Consider the following 21957-nt stretch of genomic DNA (forward strand, 5'->3'; position numbering starts at 1 on the left):
TATTTAATTGATTTATTTGCATATATTTTTATGTTCCCCTTGTCTTTCCAAATATGATTTAGGAATTCTATATTTTAAACAAACGGCTTTTAACTAAGCATCGGCGTAACCGCATCGCTGGCGGTAAAAATACGTAAACTTGCATATCTTCTTATGGTACAGGACTTATCAGCCCATGCTTGAGCATTCCTCTTTTCTTGATGATTCTTCTCTTTATTTTCATAATCAGCTTTTTGTATCTGGAAAAAAGAAAGCAGATGGTAGGATCTGAAAGAAAATAGTGGAGTTAAAAATGTTAAAAAGGATACAAGTTTCAAAAAAATATCAATAATTTTGTTTTTGTTTATATTTTGCCTATCCTCAGAAGAGAATATATCCTTTATCTGTACCATTCCATCAGACTATTGGCTGTAATTTACAGTTAAAAAGTATCTCACATCTTAGCAAATTATGTGCAAAAAATTTAATATATTTTAGAACATTAAATAAAGTAAAGTTTTAAATAATAGAAAAATGTTTTTCTTTTTATTCGTTTTTATTATAGTGTAATGCTAACTGCCACATGCTGAGCATTAAGAACTAGTTCTATGTGTTCTGAAAACTAAGCGATTGTTTCTTCCATAAGGGAAACGTCAAGATATTGCACACAATGGCAAAATTTAAAAAGCACAAGAAAATACTGTCGTACCTGGGCGAAGGTTAGGCAGTAGTTGCAACAAAAATGTATAAGGTATAAAAAAGAAGATTCAAGACACAAAATACCTATAGCTTAATTATTTTAAAATATCTGAATGTCATTTATCAAAGTAAAAATAACTAATGCACATGTAACTTAGTTTACTATGTACTATAATATCGTGTTTTTCACTTCATATAAACATGTAAGTGAACACATAGTTATGGTCTGAAGTGATGCTTTCACATTATCGTTTTAGTATGCTTGATGGCTCAAAAAAAGACATATTTCAATAATTATTAATTACTAATTGAAAAATAAATATTGTGTAGTTAAATTAAAAGAAATAAAGTTTTCTACCCGTTTGATTAGATTGGGGAAGTTTATAATTGATCAATATGTTAAAGTAATTCTGAGTTTTATCAAAGGTGTTAACAAGATTTAGATTTTGTAGCACAGAATATGGCATTTTGAATTGAAGCCAGCTTTCGTTATCTGCAATGCCTAATTCATGAATAGTTGAAGCTGCACTGCACTTATAGATGCATCCTAAAAGAACTTTTTGTGCATTGTAAAACTTTTTAATCTTATTAAAGGTTTCGTAACAAAACATGACAGTCTCTCTAAAGAATCGATAGATCCACTTTGCTTTACGTTTTTCACATTTGAAAGTAAATTGAGGTGTTTACTTTTTTTAAATCAAAATCATTAAAAAAGACCGTCAAAAAAAGGCCGCCTATTTGCCTGGTTGAATCTCAAAACAAGGTAACCACCCAATTTATGTACTACATGTTTATAAAACATGCACTATAAAATTTAACATGGATAAATGTGATTTAGAAACAACAACAAACGTTTAAAAACATTAAAGAAAATGATTAGGAGTCTGACATTTGTTAACTTCTAAGCTTAGCAAATATTTTAGAGTGTAAAAGGGAAATTTGATTTTTTTTAAAGCCCAAAATTGGATGAATTTTATCAGAGAAACTCCTCCATACTTCGTCTGTTTCAGGTGAATTTAGCTAGATAAACATTTAATTCTGATGAACTTTTAATAGTTATTCCCAGTGGGCACGGCGATGTTTGTTTAACGTTTAGGCGACGTCGAGTGCGACATCGCATTAACGTTAGAAATGGAAAGTTGGATCGACGTTAATATGCGATGTAATGGCGATGTCAATTTTTGATGTTAAGACGATGTTTATATCCGATGTAATATTGATGTTGAATCGCGATGTAATAGCGATGTAAACATTCGATGTATCTGCGACGTTGTATGCGATTTCGCCTCTATGTTAGAAATTAACGTTAGAATATGCTATTAAGCCGACGTAAATCAAGCGATGCTCAATAAAATATTTTATTGAACATTGCTTGATTTACGTCGGTTTTAGATAAATTTAAAATTTAGATAAATTTTACTACCATTTAAAACTCGAAACTTAAAATATAACATGTTATATTTCAAGTTTCGAGTTTTAAATGGAAGTAAAATTTATCTAAATCTTAACTTGCATCTCAAACTCCGACTTAGGTTCACACGTGTAAACCTAAGACGATGTACATCGTCGGTTATTAATGTTTAAATATAGACTACATCCTTCATTAAAACAAAAAATAAAATAGAATTTCAAAATATAATTACGGCATTAAAATATAAAATATAATTTACAAGTTATTTACTTTATATATTTCTTTTATATGATTTAAACTTTTTATGTTAAAGACCGTCTTCCACCTGTGGCCTTGTCTGGAGCGTATCGCAAAATATCTTTGACGCAATTTAAAACGTCTTCTCTGTTAAATCTTCTATCCTTCATTGCTGCACCTGAAATATGAAAAATGACTTAAAAATTAAACGTATCAACTATTCAAATAATATCTTTCATAACAATTTGAATAATTATTTCTATTCAAAGTATTTATATTATTATTGTTTTATTTAAAGAGAACGATTCCGAAGAAGTTTTAAACTCTAAGTGAAAAACCTTAATATTAACTTATATGTTGGATGATATGATAAGAATAAGTGTTCAAACTAAGCTATTTTATCTAAGAAGATTATTTGCTATAAAGTACACAATATTCACTATACCCAGTGGACATGTATCGTTCTTAGAACTTCTTAAGGACACATGGCCACTGGGTAAGGGCTATAGCTAATATATCATCAATATATTGAGAACTTTTCCATTATGTTTTTGACAACATCTTTAATACCTTTACCCCCAGCAGAAGCGAGAGATAAAACCTGATAAAATAAGAAAATGGAATAAAATTTAATCACAAGATAAAAAATTTTTATCATAACTATAATGATATACATTAAAATAAAAAAAAAACAAATAAAATGCAGAAAAATTTCTACATATTTTAAATTGATAGAATCAGACCACCTCTATATAATATATAAAAGACACCATTTTCTTTAGATTGATTTCGCTCATATAGAAAGTGTTTTAATCAAATCGATCCTATTTTAAACCTATTCAAGTGCTTGTTAATTAATATATCTATCAAAACCCAAATTTTTAATCAAAATTTATACAACATTTAAAGATGCCGATCAAAAAAAAGCTTATAATTAACATAAAAAAAAAAAAAATTGATTCTGTGAATCAAAATTATTCTAAGACCTGATCATTTAATGGAATTATGTTTTGGTCAGCAGAGTATTTCATAATGGCATTGATATGTCACTATGGAGAACCATCCAAACCACGCAAGTGTGGATTTAAAACTTACAGAAAGAAAAATAAATTACTTAGTATAATTAGTGTTTATGTACGGTACCTCAGAATTGTTTTGAACTACCAGAGGTCTCTTGAAAATCAGCCAGAGAAAAAAATCAAAAGTAAAATAATAATAAATAAAGTAGTATGCTTAACTTTAAGATATTCTCTTGTAAAATAAATAATATTTATTGATTATTGTTTGTAATTTGGATGATAGCTGACAATGAAACATACCTCTTCATCATTGATTTTCTTTAACTTACATAAACTCTAATAAAAATTATTATTATTAAATTTATAAAAATTATTATTATTAAAAACAAATACAAAAAAATAGATCATTACACAACCTAACATAAAATAAAAATTATATAATAGTGTAACTTTACAAAATTAATAATTTTTAAAGGTCATTACTTGTTTTTCAGCTTCATTGCTGGGTAAAAACACTCTCTTTAAATTTTTTAACTAGAAAAATTAGGCAATGATATACTCATCTATATATTCATCATTGTTAATCATAATTATTTCATGATGATTGATCAAAAAGTTTTTAAATAAAATAGAAAAATAACTTATAGCTAGCTATACTTTTTCATTGAAATTTGATGACATTTAATTCTTTTTCACACTTGATGTCTGATTCTTAAAATGCAATAGCTTTTCTAAAGTTAATCCAGAAGAAAAAGAATATATAAATTCAATATAAAATTCCACTTATGGGTAAGATGAGCATCGCCATCTTCTGAGTGATTTTGTCGTAAAAGAGGTTTTGGTTTAGAAGTATTCACTTTTAAAAACTTTCTTTAAATTTTAAAGTTGTTTAAAAAAAAAGTAAAAGTTATTGAAAATATCTAGTTAAGCATACAAACTTTCAGAAAAGACTCAATACATTAATTAACTCCCTAATAACTACACAAAAAAATCAGTTAAGCTGCCTTCTAATTTCAAGGGGAAAATAATTTTTTAAAATTATAAAAGTTAAACAGATTACAAATTTGCATACACCTTGATGAACATATATTTGCGATGGTGGTGTAGGAAACTCTTCAACATTTTGACTGTTATCTACAAATTATAGCAAAATACTATTTAAATTAATTTGTTTTAACCCAATTTTTTTTTAATAATTATTTAACAAAAAATATCTAACATAGAGTTAATTTTTTGCTAAGCAAAAATTATGTTGGATAATTACAAATTAATTTCCATATTGTTTTGTTTTATTGATTCTATAAAACATCATAACATATTTAAAAGCAATTATTACTTGTTTTTTTAATTATTTTTTTCTTTATTGGTGAGACTCTTTCATTATCTGTGGAGAACCAGTCGACTTGCGTATTGCATAATTCATTGCAAAACTCATATGTTCCTAAATTAAAATTTAAAAACGTAAAGAAAATGTTTTGCAAATATGATAGTTGACATTTTGTTTAAAAATGCTTACCAAAAACCTTAATTTTTATTAGTGGAAATTTTTTCCATGAGTGATCAGGCTCCCTTCGTCCATAAAATGCATGTTTCACTTGCAGAAAATTTTTAGGTCGCCAAAAAATATGGCTTCCAGCAACAACCCAATTAGATGGGATAACACCTGAGGTATCTTCATCTTCATCTTCATTCCAAATAGCCCAACAAAATGGCTTTTCCAACATTTTATTCATGTTTATGATATGTTAGCTACTACAAAAAGGATCTCATGCGTCATAGTATGTAAATTTTTACGAATTATAAAAAATTATTTTACTGTTATTGACTGTTTTTAAATTATTTAAAATTAATATTCATTATATACTTTTTTTAAAATAGTCAATAACAATATATTTTAAATCCTTAATCGTTTAGGAGTTATAAACGTTAAACTTAACAATACAAAAATTCATTATCACATTGAAACAACAAGTTTAAATAAAATAATAGGAAATCAACAAGTTAATAAATTTTGCAATGGAAAAAATAACTCTAATTCAAAAATATTAATATAATAATTCATGATTAACTTCAATTTATATAAAATCATCATCTTGTTCCAGACAAACTAATTTGTAGCAAATATCAGATAAAGTAATGTATTTTCTTTTCATTTTATTGAACTTAGAAACTTTGTATATTCCAAAGTCTGATGAGTTACAAGGGATGGTAAAAAGGTTATCAATGGCACAAAAAGGAATAACATTGCAATCAAACTGTGATTCTGAAACTATTTCAATAATACGCACAATTTCAAGTGATTTTAAAATGAACCATTCATCACGATCATTTTGTACAATTTTATCTGAGATATAACATAACAAACATTGCTACTTTTTAACTCACTCAGGCGTTTTGCTAATTGGATGAGAGGTTTATTTTCACTTTTTACAAATTTTTTAACAATTTGAAGAAAATTCTCAAAAGGAAAACTTGAAAGATCATGAAGGCTACAGTTATGATACAAAACATCTTCACGTAAATGAAGCAAAGCATGAACGTTATAAGAATAAAATTGTGGCCCATAAAGGCCTTAAAGATTTGATTCAAAAAAAGCCATTAACTTTTTTGCATAATCCAAGTAATGTTGTCGTTTCAAAACATTTGAGTTGCTCATTAAGGATACTGCAATGCTTAAACACAAGAAGTTCTGGTATACCTCTTTTGACAAAATATTTTTTAAAATTATTGGTCCAGTGTACAACAAGAATTGCCGAAACTCAGTTGCTTTAAAACGCTTAAATTATCAAGTGAACGTGGTTGTTGAGCGAACTTACTGGGCATTTTGTTATGATAAAAAGCCAATTTATCGGACATTTGCTTTTTTTGCTGACATGATAGGAGACAAATATGTGGTCCTTTAAACCAATATTTTATTAGCCGCTTCATAACACCAAGACAAACACAATGCATATAGTCAATAACAAACTCCTTTACACACAATATTCCATAATCTACTAAGGGAGTCCTGCCTAATTGATGAGGCTCACAGCAAGCATTATTTGTTCCTAATGAATGATTTAAATAAATATATTCTTTAAATTGTTCATCACTTCGCATTTGACAATCAACTTCAGTAAAAACAACCCTTCCATCATATTCTCCTTCAACTAAACAACGCTCACATGAATGATATCCTCCGTGACCTTTAATATTCTTATTAAAGGTAACGGAGGATATCATTGATGTGAGCGATGTTTAGTTGAAGGAGATAATACTGTTTGATAGAAAATTCGCTGAAATTTCCCAGTAGGCATCTATGACGACGTATGTGCGATGTCTTATTCGAATTAAAAATCAACGTTGGATAAAACCACTAGTTTTACGTCGTTTTGACGTTGATTTAACATCTCAACTCGATGTTAATTTTCGACGTCATTCTCACGTTGTTGCGATGTTGACTTTACGTTGGCGACGTCGCTAACCTAAAACTAACATCGAACCGACGCGAGAATGACGTCGATGCCCACTGGGTTAGTTCTTCAACTTAAACTTGATGGCTATATCATTTATTTATAATTAATGTGAAATTCGCGAAAACATAATTTATTTCATAGTTAAGAAAATAAGTTCAACTGTAGAATACAAGTACCAACGATAATATATTTATAACAAACTTAACATAATATGATTAACATATGATGATTAACTAAAATATACGGATTAAAGTTGAGTTTAATAAAAAAATTAAAAAAAAAAATCAAATTAAAAAATCTCGAACATTTATCTGCAGTTTTTATATAAATTATAAAAAATAATTTCAAAGTGTTGAAAAATTAATACCGTTAACATTATAAGTACCAAATTTAATTGAGTTTAAGAGTTTAAAGTGTAATCGCAAAATGCATCAGAAGCACGTGGTCTGCTGTCTGCTTTGACACACACGACGCCCGAATATGTTCTTGCAATCTATTACAAGAAACTTATCGCAAAAACTCATGGGTCTGTACCATATGTTTCTGTTTCTGTATTTTTTCACAAACTTGCTTTTTCTTATACTTGATTGAATTAAAATGCCATCTTGATTTAATAGAATTTAATAGAACAGTTATGTATATAAGAAACAGATTACACAACATTATTTAAAGGAGAGGTCGAAAAAAAAATTCAAGTGTGCAAACTCGTTGTTTTTATAGTCAAAAATCTTCTTGAACTTATTTTTATCGAACACAAATAATCTGAACCGCTGCGCTTCAGTAAATAAAGCTTACAGATTACGTCATGTTAATCCTATTTTGTAATAAAATGACAATTTAAATGCGATAAGAAGTTCTGATCACTTTTAGAACTTTAATGCTTAATGCAGCCGATAATTGCAAATGTAAATTTAAATTGTAATTTTGCAAAATGAAAAGTTTTATCTGCAAACAAAAAACTGCCTGCAAATGCATGCAATAACTATTAGTTTTTTAAAAAAAATTTCCATTGAACCTATACTTCAAATCTGAAAAAATGTTTTCAATGTTTTCAGGGTTTCGATAAATTTTGCTGAGTGCCATGTAGCATTCTCTATTTTCAAAATTACTTTCCCTCCCATTTCTTCCACTTTCGTTTTTGAAATGGCTTCAAATTAAAATGGGGGTTTATTTTATTGTAGCTGCTAGAAGGTAACTTTTATTTAATTAAATATCAAAGATTGAAATAAGCGTTTTGGGGTGGACTAAAAAAGAAATTTTAAAATTTGACCTCTTTTCATGACCACGAAAATGAATGGCGAACATTTGGCCTTATTTTGTGACTTTTTCTGAGTATTGGTGAACTGTGCAGTACATGGTGTGTACCTCAACTTTAAAATCTACCATCTGTCTTCCATCGAGTCTTCCTCTGATGTTGTATAGGCAATTATTAATAGAATTCTGAAAAGCCTTTCAAAAGCCTGACGACAGATTAAATAGGTTCCGCTTCATCTTCAGTAGGTAAAAGGTTTGTCAACTTCCAGACACATTAGGGTTCAGATTCTTTAAAATTTGAATGCAGGAAGAAGATCCACCACATACTTCATTTGATGAAGGTAGACAAGATTATATAGTCTGAGAAGAAACAAAAGCACTTTGTTTATGTTATTATTTAAGAAATTGCTAATTCTCATTCTTCCGAAGGTGCACAGTAATGCAAATAAAGAAAAAAACTGCAAAGTGAAAGTTCTTAAATTTTGATTTTTCCCCAAATTTTTGCGAAGTTTTAAGATTTTTCAATCGGCCTTTTTTATGATCCCGAAACCCCGGGATTGTCTAACATCAATCCCGGGATTCCCTATAAGATCGAACAAAACAAAGCGTAATGAAAGTATATATAAAAATAACAACAGTTTTGCCTATAAATAAAATAATTTTTGTTAAGTATAAAATTGTAAAAAGTATTGTATTTTCAGTTGTATAATAAAATACGATATCTTAAAGGATTGATTTAGAGAAAAGCAAAAGTGAAAATCTTCAGATTATGTCATGATGGTTAGCATATACACTATTTAAAAATTGAATACGATCTGATTTAAATAAAAGATTTGTAAGCAATTAAAAATATCTTTACTATTTACTTTCTTGCGATACACAGGCTTCGTACAATTATATACATGGGCGCCGGCAGGATTTTTTACAAGGGGGAGCAAAATAAAATTCAACAGTGATATTTCAAAAACTACATAAATGCATCAATTAATCAAGTCATTTTATTAGACCAGTGGCAACAGAAAATTAAACAAAATGTAAAAATAAAAACATAAGTATTAAATGATTTTTATTCAGTAAATAGAAATTGTAGTCGCCTGCGTTCACTGCCAAACTTATTTACAATTTGTTCCATAAATTCAGATTTTCTGGAGCGTATTTTTTCACGATGCACGCTCAGTCTTCACGCGCTAGCTAAGTCTTCACGCGCTAGCTAAGTCTTCACGCACCGCAATTTACTAAATGATCTTTCTACAGTACATGTTGTTGTTGGCAGTGTAATTAAAATGAGGAAAGCTTCACGAACTGCAGGGTAGAACACAGTCCTTGGTAGAAAAACGAGTTTAAAGTTATCAATTTTGTATACTTCATTGGCAGTTGACATTTTCTCAATGAATTTTTCACGAGTTAAAGTTCTCATCTTCGCAGGATGAAGTAAACAAAGGTTAAATTGAGGAATGTTATCTTCTGAATACCGCGTTTGAAGCGAATCGATTAATGAATCGAGATAAGGGATATATATAACCTGTCAAAAGTATTCCTCGACATTTGTATCCGTTGCTCCACAATTGTTTTGGTATAACTACCTTGAACATTGCCTTGGTAGTTGAATGTTCAACTATCCAGACAACTGGATCACTCTCTTGTCGATATCTTCGCTGAAATGCATATCTGCCTTGTTACGGTGTAGATTTATAACCAAGAGCAATTCGTGAATGTGCCTCTGTACTTGTGGATGCTCTAGTTTAATGGTTTGTAGTGCTTGATTACAGGGTTCCAGGAGAGCTGAGTAAAATTAAATGATAATTAGTCCAAATAAAAAAGTTGTTGAACTCATCAGTTTTTTTCTAGCAGCTCTAGTTTTTTAGATAAGTTCACTTATAACTTTCGGTTCACACTCCTTATTGTATTGTTTTTTATGTTTGGCGGCAAACTAATACTTTATTAGTTCTGAAGTAGTTGACTAGAAACATAGTTTTTTTAACGTTATGTTTGGGATTTTCAGAAATAAAATAAAATTAGTTCAGGTAGAAGATGCTGTTTAAATAATCCTGACAGTTTTTGCTATATATGTGGCGAATACACATTCAAGGAAAACCGAAAAACTCTTTGTGATTTTGTAAAAAAAGCTTACCTCGGCTACTTCGGTGTTAAACTTAGTGATCAAGATAAAAACTAGGCGCCCCACCAGGTTTGTAAAACATGTGCCGAACATTTACGACAGGGGACTACCGGAAAAAGAAAGAATTTGAAATTTGGTATCCCAATGGTGTGGACAGAACCCAAAAATCACGTTGATGACTGTTACTTTTGCATGGTAAATATTACTGGAATAAATCGAAATAACCACAGCAAGTGGACTTATCCCGATCCACGTTCTGCTAAACGCCCGAGTTCTCATTCATATGAAGTACCTATACCAACGTTTCACCAAATACCAGAACTCGAAGATGGACAATGTTCATCTGATCAGTATTCTGATAACAATTTAAATGAAAGTGATGGTGATTATGAAGGAATTTCATCAGTACCTCAAAGTTTCATACAAGAAAAATTAAATGGTTTGGTTAGAGACCTCAACTTGTCAAAAGCTGCTTCTGAATTACTTGCTTCCAGATTGAATGACAAAAACTTGCTGGAAAGAGGAACAAAAATTACTTATTTTCGTACTAGATAAAAGAATTTTTTACCTTTCTTCTCTCAAGAAAGAAATCTTGTATATTGTCACGAAGTAAGAGGACTTCTGAAAAAAAGGGGTTTAACAAAATATTTTCCACATGATTGGCATTTGTTTATTAACAGCTTAAAGCGCAGTTTAAAATGTGTTCTTCTACACAATAGGAATAAATTAGGCTCAATACCAATAGCTCATTCAACAAAAATGAAAGAGGACTATAACACAATACTTTTGGTGTTGGAAAAGATAAAATACCATAAACATCATTGGGTAATTGGGTGTGGATTTAAAAATGGTAAATTTTCTACTTGGACAGCAAAGTGGTTACACCAAGTTTCCTTGCTTTTTGTGTCTTTAGGATAGCAGAAATAGATCAAACCACTGGATAAAAAGATATTGGCCAAACAGAGAAAGCATGGACGTTGGGAAAAACAATATCATTAATAAACCTCTAGTAGAGAAAAAAATAATATTTCCTCCACTGCACATCAAGTTAGGTCTAATGAAGCAGTATGTGAAAGCTTTAGATAAAAATGAATCATGTTTTTTGTATTTAGTAAAAAATATGCCTCAGTTGAGTATAGAAAAAATAAAAGCAGGAATATTTGATGGCCCACAAATAAGACAACTAATTAATCATACTACCTTCTTACAATCAATAAATGAGGTTGAGCTAAAAGATTAAAGTTCATTTGTAGCAGTAAAAGAAAATTTTCTTGGCAATCACAAATCAGAAAATTATATGGAAGTGGTAAATGAAATGCTCAACGGTTTTGAATCTGTGGGGTGTAACATGAGCATCAAGGTGCACTATTTACACAGTCACTTGGAATTTTTTCCTGAAAATTTGGGTGACTTCAGTGAAGAACAAGGGGAAAGATTTCATCAGGACATTAAAACTCTAAAAAATCGCTATCAAGGAAAATGTGATATGCATTTGATGGCAGATTACTGTTGGAGTTTGGAAAAAGACTGCTCCAGAATGTATTCAAGGATGACAAATAGAAAAAAAATTTTTAATGTTCATTAATTTATTGTTATAATAATATAACTATTGTTACAGCTGAACATTTTTGTGAATATTTGTATATAAAAAGTGATAATATTTTTAATAAAAGTAATTTTAAACATTTAATTATGTTACATTGATTCAACTAATGTAAGTATATCATGTAAATGATTAAACGAAATTCATATCGAATCAGCTAAAACTATCCTGGCACCAAAACAGCTGTTTACCAGTGTAATATAAAGATTAGTTAAAAAACATTAAATGATTTATTAAATACAAATTAAACATATTCCAAAAAACAAAAATTAAAATACAGCAGGTTAATGCAAGTTAATCAAATTAAATATATATAATTATATTAATCAACATTTAGCTAGCAAAAAACACAAGGTAATAGTATTGTTAATATGAATATAACACAATAAACTGGAAAAAAATAAGTAGAAATACAATGCAAACAAGAAACATTTTACCAACAAACAAAAAAAAAACAACATAAAAAAGTAAATGAAACTGACACATTAAAAAATAATTTAAACAACCTGATCACTGGGATACAGTGAGATTTATATGTTTTTGAAAAAAATAAATTTCAAGCTTAAGAAATGGTGTATTCCTATGTAAAATTAAATTTCAAGGTAGGTTTGTTATGGACCACTTTTTGATCAGAAAACGTCTTGATACCCAAATTTTCATATTTACAGATTATTAAAATGAAAAAAACTTAAATTATTATAAAATAAACAAAATCCGTTTTTATGTAATAAACTCTCCTAATAAGCGCAGCGCCGAAAAAATTTTAAAAGATATTTTTACTTGGCTCTCCGCTGTATAAAAGCTTTACACAAGATCGAAGTTTGTTACTATTTTATTCATTATTAGTTATTTAATAGAGATATTCATAAATGTCGAAAGTTAAGACTAGATCATCCACCACTGCAATTTCAGATTTTATTGGACCTGGAAAAGATTTTATTTCTAGTGAGCTGCCTACAAACAGAGCAGTTATTCAAAAAGGGATTTTACAAAAAGAACAAAGAAGCATGACATGCAATCTGCACACTACTAGAAAAGGAGAGTTCTGGGACAAAACCATTTTTGATGCCCGTTTTGAGTTTTTTTGCTGATTGAGGGGTGTGAAAATGTTTTGGTTCCCGTTTTGAGTTTTTTGCTGATTGAGGGGTGTGAAAATGTTTTGGTTCCCGTTTTGATTTTTTTTTTTTGCGAATTGAGGGGTGTGAAAATGTTTTTGGTGTGTGAGTGTCTGTAAAAGGTTTTTTCATGAGAAAAGGATCCATGAAAAAAAATTAATGGGTGTAAAGGTGTTGAAATCGTTCGCGAAAAATTAAGCGTAGTAAAACACCTGACCAAGAAGAAGGTAGAAGCTTCCGGATTGGCTGACTTGTGCGTCGCCAGAGTTGAGAGTGACGACGAGTCTTCTTCCGGCTTCAACGCTGGGCATGGAGTCAGCTTCTCCGAAATTTCTGTAAAAGGAGATGGTGGTTGTGGAGCCGATGGATGAAGTGGATTGATACAGCAGTCCAGTCGATTTGTTGTTGAATGAAGTCAAATTTGATCCGTTCCATGACGACAAGTAAAAATCTTCCAGTCCAGAGGATGAAAAGAAGCATGTGCTGTCACCGTCGTAACCGGGAAAATACGTGTAATTGTTGGTGTTGTATGGAGTCCAAGGAGTGAGAACGGTTCCGTTTCCAGGAGTCACATTTCCGTCGTACATTCTGACTCTGGATTCCCACCAGTTTCCAGAAGCGCCGATGATGTGCACCCTGATGTATTTCAACGAGACGCCATTTCCTTTTCCGTTGGAGTTCATCAAAACGTATTCGCTTCCATAAGTGGTGTTCAAATATCGGAACGACTTGCAGTACAGCTTGAAAAGAGGGATGGTGGCAGGAATGGAAGCAAGTGTGGAGATGAACGGCTGAATCCAATACGTGATGGCTGTGGCATTTTTGTTCACCAATTGAATGGAGACATCGTTTCTGAAAGGCATGTCCAACGTGAAATATCCTCCCAAGGAAGTGGTGTTAAACATGTTGCATCCTTGCAAAGAATTGGCGTAAAAAGCTTCTCCCAAAGGTGAAAAAAGCAAATCGGTGGCGAGACCAGTTGCGTCCACGCCGATTCCTTCAGTGGTTTCTGCATAATTCCCAACATTGATTTCTCCGTCAGTAAAGATTCGAATAAAAACTTGTCCTGGAATATTTGTGCCAGAGGTGCTGTATAAAGCCAGCCATAACCTTCTCAGCACTCCTGATTTTCCGGAAAACGCAAACACAGGAGAAGTGGTTAATGCTGCAACGGTCTGAGACTTGAAACCTAAACTGGTGAAACTCGAGCTTGGAACGACACTGGTCAAACTCGATTTTTGCAACAACAAGTCGACGTAGCTTTTTGTCGCTCCGTCTTGCGCGCTTGACGGGTCGAGCACATTGATCAATTTGTGAGAATTCAAATCCAAGTCCGCGGTTCCCACAGTAGTTGACATATGCGTGTCGACGTAATTTTTTGTGGCTGAATCCGAAGCGGAAACGGGTTCCGCCATATTGGTCAATTTGTGTTGTGTCATGTTGACGTCTGTGTATAAAATATTGGAATAAGCCACTTTGGTGTCGACGTACCCTTTTGTTGCTGCGTCGTGTAAAGTGGTTGGATCATGAACATTGAGCAACTTGTGGTTGTTTAAATCCAAGGCTCCAGTGATGGTGCTCGATCCGTCCACTTTCACATTCATGCTCGAGCTGACGTCGACGTAATTTTTTGTCGCGGCGTCATGAAGAGCTGTCGGTTCGTTCAAATTGATCGCCTTGTGGAAATTCAAATCCAAGTCTGCAATTCCAATAACTGTTCCTCCTCCTCCACCTGTCGAATGCGTGTCGACGTAATTTTTTGTGACGGCGTCGTGAGAGTTGGTTGGTTCTGCCAGGTTGATGATTTTTTGAGAGTTAAAATCAATGTCTGCAGTGATGGTGCTGGATCCATCCGTTTTGATATAAACGTTGCTTGATGAGTCTGATGTAAGATTGTCTAAATAAACGCTGAACTCGTTTCTGTTGAATTTGTCAATCATTTTTTTAAAGGGTGAAATTTTTTTTAATTCGCAAGTGATCACCAAAGGGTGTTGACAACGTCTTGAAAGCTGTTTCCCTCTTCACATTTTTTCAAGACGTAAAGACACAAGTGACCGCAATAAGACGTGTTTCCAAATTGAACCCTGTTGCGGTTGTAAAAGACAGGGCTTTTCAGATATTGAACCAATTCAACGAGAGGGGGTTGAGCGTAAGAGTCAAAGCTGAACTTTTCGTCTCCGTCTTTGAACCAACACACCCAATGAAACCCTCCGGTGCTTGAATCCCCCGTGTTGATAATCCCGCATTCTTTTTTTCTCGGTTTTTTTGGCAATGTGTCTCTGACAAAAACCCCTCGAAAGTTTTTTATTTTTGGTTTTTTTGCTGCTTCCATTAACTGAAAAGTGGACAAAGCCTCGTTTGGCAAATTAATTCCATGCGCCAATTGAAAATTGGTTAAAATTTTTTGCACATTTTTTTTCTTGTTTCTCTTTTTTTTTTATTTTATTTTTTTTTTTTTTAATTTTGTTTTTTCTTTTGTCACTTACCTTTGTTTTGCTGCTTCCATCAATTGAAAAAGTCAAAGCCTCGTTCGGCAAAACAATTCCCTCCACATTGATCATTTTGTTCATTTTTGTCACTTACCTTTTGGTCTCCTCGATTATCCCTCTGCACTCTGCGATCAACATTTTTGACCTATTTGAGATTTCTTTGTTCTCTGCGATTATCTTTCTGATCTCTGCAATTGCCCTTTTTGCCTCTGGCTCTGACTCTGCCTCTTGCTCTGACTCTTGCTCTGGCTCTGGCTCTGACTCTGCCTCTTGCCCTGGCTCTGGCTCTGACTCCGCCTCTTGCTCTGGCTCTGACTCTTGCTCTGACTCTTGCTCTGACTCTTGCTCTGACTCTTGCTCTGACTCTTGCTCTGACTCTTGCTCTGACTCTTGCTCTGACTCTTGCTCTGACTCTTGCTCTGACTCTTGCTCTGACTCTGACTCTGAATCTTGCTTTTCCTCTGCCTCTGTAGATTTTTTTAATTTGTAATGACCATAAGCCAACGTGTGCATCCCATCATTCAAAATGATTCTTTTGTCGTCGTCGGAGCTGAGAGAGGTTTTGTTGATTTCCTCAGTGTAAACGTCATGCAAATGGGATCGGATGACATTCATTTTGTTAATCTTTTCTTTTTTGGTTTCGAGACATTTTTTGTAATCGTAGTGTGTGATGTATTTTTCGATGACATATGTTTTCACCCCTTTGCATTTTTTGCATTTTTTTTCTTGTTTTTCTTGATGTATTTTGTAAGAGTAAAGTTTTGACCGGAGGCCGACAAACTCTTCAAACTGTTTTCCACCGGTTTCGTCTTTGAACATCCCAATGACCTTTTTGTTTAAACCCACTTTGAACCCGACGTTTTGAATGGCTGGATGGCTTTTGCTGAAATCGCTCGTGTCGAATTTTTTTTCCACATCGTCGGAAATGTCTTTGTAAAAATGGTCCGTTTTTATTTCATAAACCAGCGAGTCCGTGTCTGTCATCAGCAGCTTTGCGTCACCACCAGGATATTTCTTTTTGATGTAATCATAATGGAACTCGAACATTAAGGTTTTGCTCAAATCCAAAATGGACATCCCCAAATAAATTGGTTTGTTGTAAAAAATTGTTGTCCTTTTCATGTGAACGGCAATCAAGTTTTCGTCGAAAATCGTGTGCCTGTCGTAATTTGGTTTCGCCGATAATTTTATTGCCTTTTCCTTTTCTGTCACCAGTCTCACGTCAACTCTTTTTTCAATGTTCTCCATGGTTTTTCCAAACACCGAATTGTTCATCAGCTTGAAAAATTACTTCTCAAACTCGCTGGTGGATTTTGTTCTCAATTCGGTGTTGAGGTTGATGTACGGTTTCATCCAATCACGTTGCTCAAATTTTATTCCTCTGTGCACCTTTGAAATTTTCATTCCCAATCGTTCGTACAATTTCAGGTTTTCGCAGTGAAGGACATAATTTTTTTTGTAGTTTAAATTTGGAACGAGTTTATCCACTTTTCCAATTTTCATTCTCTCGGGGGCCAAAGGATAGTCGTTGTGTTCATCGTGAAGGCTTTCAGGATAATCCAAATCAACCTCCAAAATGCACGGAACCGATCGCCAATCTGACAGTTTGTCTTCTGTCATCCATTCGAAACTGTGAGTGGGAAGAGGTTTGCACATGGCCCATCCGTACAGGTTGTTGGCGTCCAAGTATTGAATGAATTTTGATGGTTGGCTTGGATCGTACGAGTCGCCCATGTATTTGTTGTTCGATTTTCCATGCCGGTTGGAGATCATGCTGATCCCTCCACGGGTTCCCTTTTGGATCATTCGAAGAATGTCGGGGTCGCTCAACAACTCCAATTTTATTTTTGTCAGTTTCAAACAAGCGTCCCATGCCAACCCGGGAGATGTGTAATACCAAGCGGGATCGAGCTTGTAATTTTTAATGCAAACGTCCCTGAAATTTTCAAAGACGTCCGCCAGAATCAAAACGTCAGACACGTTGTACAAATCATGATAATCTCTGAACGTTTTGCATTAAAACACGTTCCAAACCGTTTGCGCATGCGTGTAATCTTCGTCGCTTATTTCATTGTGGTTGAGTTCTGAGAAAAACGCTTCTTTTGGAGGCAATTGCGTTTCTTGAAATTTATCGAATCCATCCACCCAACCGTAAGGGTAAACGCCTTTTTTTCGAAGCAAATCGATTTTTTCTCCTTCAAAATATTTTGAGAGGTTTTTGAACTCTTCCGGCTTTAAATTTTTCGACAAAGTTTCCAAACTGGAGGCCATGAATTTAAAACTGTCGATGAACCTCAATTCAATTTTTTTTTCTTTGGGTTTTCCGTTTTTCCCAGTGTACTCTCCCACTTTGATTTTTTTCGAGAAGCTGATGTATTTTTCCTCGTTGCATGGGATGCAGATTATTTCTCCTCCCAATTTTTTGATAAACAAATGGCTGTCGTAACCTGACAGATTGTAAAAAACGACAGGAACAAATTTTGGGACTTTGTATTTTAAATTGCATTCGTTGTGTGCCGCTCCCCGATATTTTCCAGTAAAATGGCAGTGATCGCGCACCTTTTCTGCATCGAGAATTTTTTCTTCGCAAATGTGACAAACCGTCGCTGATTTGAAATTATTTTCATCCTCCTTTGTGAAAAACATATTTTTTTTCTCGATTTTTCCAAAAAGTTCTTTTATTTCTTTTTCCAAACTTTCGACAAAAAATTGAGCCACGTCTTGGTTTTCGTTTGACGATTCGGAAATGGATGGTTCACCATCATAAACGGTTTCGTCAAAACATTTGATGTAAAAGGAAAAAGAGCTCGGAATGTGACTTTGAAACTTTTTGGTGTAAGACTGGTCTGGGTTTTGTTCGCACGAGTACATCGGTTTGACAAAGCTTTCAAAATCCGCGTAAACGATGAATGGAACCCTCATCGACCTTTCCATGTGTCCAAATTTCATGAACGATTTTTCTGGAGGAAGATCCATTCGTGTCGCGCTGTGCTCTCTGCAATAGGTCGAATGTTTGGAAAGATCCTCCTCGCTTTTCATCCCTTGCAAGCAATTTCTGCAAAAATATTTTCTCCCGTTTCAGTTGGATGCTTGGGATGAAATGAGTCGACTCAGATTTTTGATCAGACAATAATGATTTGTTTTTCCGTCTGAAACAAGAAGCAAATCAATTTCATGCTTTCTGTTCAAGCATTTCGATATTTGCAAAGGGTGAATGGATTTTTTTTCGTAACCGAAAACGTTGACGCTGATGTCTGGATTGTTTTTTTCAAATTTTTTGATTTGATCGAGTTTGACAGGAAATTCAATCCCTTCCCAGTTAATATTTTTTGATTGTTCAATCAAGTCTTTGTCAATTCTTTCTCCATGTTTTTCTTTCATGTTCAATGCCCTGGTGACGCTCCACTTGAAGCATTCATTGTCTTCGTTCACCATGTTGATGATTGCTTTTTTGCTAGACAGAAAATCGTCGAGAGGGATATACGACCGACCACCGATGGGTTTGTAGTCAATTAAATTGATGTCCATTTTCAAGATGGCTGACACTGTGCAATTCGAGCCCATTTTGTTGTATTTTTCCATGTTTTCCAGGATCTCCTCTTTTGCTTTTTCATAAAATTCTCCCAAGTCCGTCGACTCCAAAATAATCCCAGCTTTTGACAAAAAAGGAACGATTCGATGCACCTCCTCTCCAGTTGTAAGGCTGACGCTCTCCATATCGATTGTCAAAACGAGGCTCGCTTTTTTGTTTTTATTCTCTTGAAGAATTTTGATCACACCGTCTTTTGCCAAGTTCAAAAAGTCTGAAGAGTCCTTTTGGTTTCCTTTGACTTGATGTGAAAATTGTTTGGCAACATGTCTCAGCGCGTGATTTGTCAATTGAAAATGAATGAGGGGTTTGTAAACTGCATTTCGCACAATTGATTTGAGGACTATTGTTTTGAGTGAGTCTACTTTTTTTTTAACTTCGTTCCCCACATTGCTCACTGTTCTTTTCACCGCCTCTGGAACGTAAGGATCGACAAGCTCAAGCAAGCTGTTGAAACTGTTGACGACTGCATTTGTCACAGATGTCGTAAACCTTGAAAAAACTCCCGGAGTCATCACAGGAGACGAATCTGGAACAGGGGTGTCAAAGATATATTGTGATGACGGCTTTGGAGGAAGAGCTGGTTTCGGAGCGATGACAGGCTTTTGAACAGTTTGATGCGGAGCAATCGCAGGACGTGGAACCATCACAGGAGACGAATCTGGAACAGGGGTGTCTAAGATATATTGTGATGACGGCTTTGGAGGAAGAGCTGGTTTCGAAGCGATGACAGGCTTTTGAACAGTTTGATGCGGAGCAATCGCAGGACGCGTAGCAGGAACAGGGCTTTGAGCAATCGAACGAGGAGCAGTCTTCACATCTGCCGTTCGTCTACGAGGATGACCAATGACAGGTTTTGTTGTTTTTATGGCTTCAACGAGTTGTTCCCTCGTCATTTTTGAAAATCCTTTTATCGCTCTGTCTCGAGCTTGATTTTTCAATGTTGCCATCGAAACTTTTTTTTCTTTGGCGATTTTGCTTTCCATTTTTTTATTGCCAAGAAAATTATTTAACTCAAATTCAAGTTTTTTGGTTTTTCCGATTTTTTCGGGATTTCCGATTTTTCGTATTTTGCTTTCCATTTTTATTATGCGAAGAAATTTTTTTTTTTCGGTGTTGGTTTTTTCAATTCTTTTTTTCCGAGAATTGAAAAATTTTTTTTCGGACTTGGATTTTTTTTCATTTTTTCGGACTAGGATTTTTTTTTCTGTTTTCGAGTTTTTCAGAATTGAAGATCTCAATCTTGATTCCATTATCCACTTTTCCATCACGACGCTCCAAATATCTCCAGCCATGACCCGTCTTTTTCATCGCTTCGTAAAGTGATCCGTATTCAACCACACCTCCTGTTTCGATGTTGGTAGTTTTCACAGACAGGTTTTTTTCGAAACGAACCAAGCCTCTCGTATTTTGGCTCGATCGGTTTTTTCACATTTTCCGTTTTCACATTTTCTTTTTTCGGTCGACCCACATGTCTGCATTCTTTTGCACCTTCCAAAAGCGAATCTTTGCTTACGAGATTGTTCTCAACCGCAATCATCATCAAAGTCAACAAATTGTTTGAGGTTTTTGTGACACCATTTTCTCTCAGCAAATTTTTCAGATAATTTTTTGTCAGTCTCATGTTTTATTTTGAAAAGAAAATTTTTTTTTTTAAATCAATTTTTTTGTCAAGAATCTCGTGACGGTTTTTTTTATCTAATAAACAGCGTTCATGTTTGTTCCGTCTGAAACAAATTTGATCAATTTGTCAGAAATGATCACTGCAAAAATAACGGTGTTGTCTGGAACAGCCGTTCTGAATTTTAGGTTGACAACCAATTCAGCCGTTTCGGAAACAACTCTTTCCTTTTGCTTGCTGATGTCGACAAAAAACAACGGAAACAAATTTTTGTATTCAAGCAGAGTCAAACCTGATTGACAAACAATCTCGTTTGTGCCATAATATTTTTCGTCAAAAGTGAACGCATCGGAATGAGCCATGACCATTTTCTTTTCTCCAAAATTCAAGTCATAATTATAATTTGGATATTTTATCCCATTGACGGTCACGAAAATTGTTGACGTCATAATGATCGAACGCGGCTGGATTTGCGGTTTGACTGGAACCTCTGTTTGTCTGAAGACCAAACACGATAAATCTCGGAACGCTTTTGTCTGTGATCCTTCCAAGGGTCCAAGTGAATTCTGTGAGACCCGCTGGAATGGCTTGCCTTTCGACTTTGTTTGCTTTGCAAGCAACTGGAACGGTGATTTTCTTTGACATCAGGTTCAAAAATTCGGATTTTTTCAAAACATCAAGCTCAATCCTTGGCATGAAAAGTCGGAATTTTTTGATGTCAATCATTCCTGCAGTAACAGTTCCGGCTCTGTAAATGGCGTCATCGTATTCTTTTTTTGTAAAGGTGATCGTGTGTCTGAATCCGTAAACGACTTTGTCGTAAGTTTCGCAAAAACCAAAAATGTGCTTTAAAGGGATCCTGAACGAAAATGCGCCAATGGATGTGGTGTCTGCAAACAAGTGGTCTCGCCTGACGTTGAATCCTGTGGTTCCAGTTGCGTTTGAAGTATCTTTGTACCACATTTGCTTCAAACCATCGGCAAGCTGAAAACCGAAAGGATATTTCAACAATCCAAGGTTGTTCCCTGACCTGGATACATGACTCTTTCCACTTGCTGTCCTGATAAGTCGTAAGTGACGTCACTGAACAAATACATGATGGCGTTGTCCACCAAGGCAATGTTGTCTGCTGCTGCGTAAGCTGTCCCGTCTTGTTTTTTCAGAACCCCTTCGACGAGGATGTAAGCCTGAGACGGAAGTGTCTGCACAGATTGGCAATCAATCTCAAAAACGATCGATCCTGAAGAATTTAAATCGAGGTTTGTTGGAAGGTACTCGAAAAAATCAACTTTTTCAATGCCGGTGTCATGCTCGGGCATTTCATCAACTCTTAATCTGTCGGTGTTTATCATTTTTTTAAAATGAGA

General features: G+C 33.9%; 1 protein-coding gene and 1 long non-coding RNA gene across 2 annotated transcripts; both read right to left on the reverse strand.

The window, feature by feature from the left end:
- Positions 1-2305: 2305 nt before the first annotated feature.
- Positions 2306-2915, reverse strand: LOC149889507 (uncharacterized). Its single transcript, XR_016452266.1, has 2 exons — positions 2772-2915; positions 2306-2504 (listed from the first exon to the last, which is right to left on the reverse strand). It is a non-coding gene; the product is annotated as an uncharacterized LOC149889507 (long non-coding RNA).
- Positions 2916-3828: 913 nt separating this feature from the next.
- On the reverse strand, positions 3829-5093 carry LOC145201182 (uncharacterized). The gene is made up of 4 exons (XM_090086050.1): positions 4862-5093; positions 4682-4786; positions 4003-4479; positions 3829-3879 (listed from the first exon to the last, which is right to left on the reverse strand). The coding sequence occupies exons 1-3, from the start codon at positions 5076-5078 to the stop codon at positions 4337-4339; spliced, it is 465 nt and encodes a 154-aa protein (XP_089942176.1). The 5' UTR covers positions 5079-5093; the 3' UTR covers positions 3829-3879; positions 4003-4336.
- Positions 5094-21957: the final 16864 nt, after the last annotated feature.

The sequence above is a fragment of the Hydra viridissima genome, unplaced genomic scaffold, assembly GCF_058129835.1.
Source record: "Hydra viridissima isolate aposymbiotic clone 2 unplaced genomic scaffold, HvirCarnegie_v1 scaffold_4, whole genome shotgun sequence".
NCBI classification, from domain to species: domain Eukaryota; kingdom Metazoa; phylum Cnidaria; class Hydrozoa; order Anthoathecata; family Hydridae; genus Hydra; species Hydra viridissima.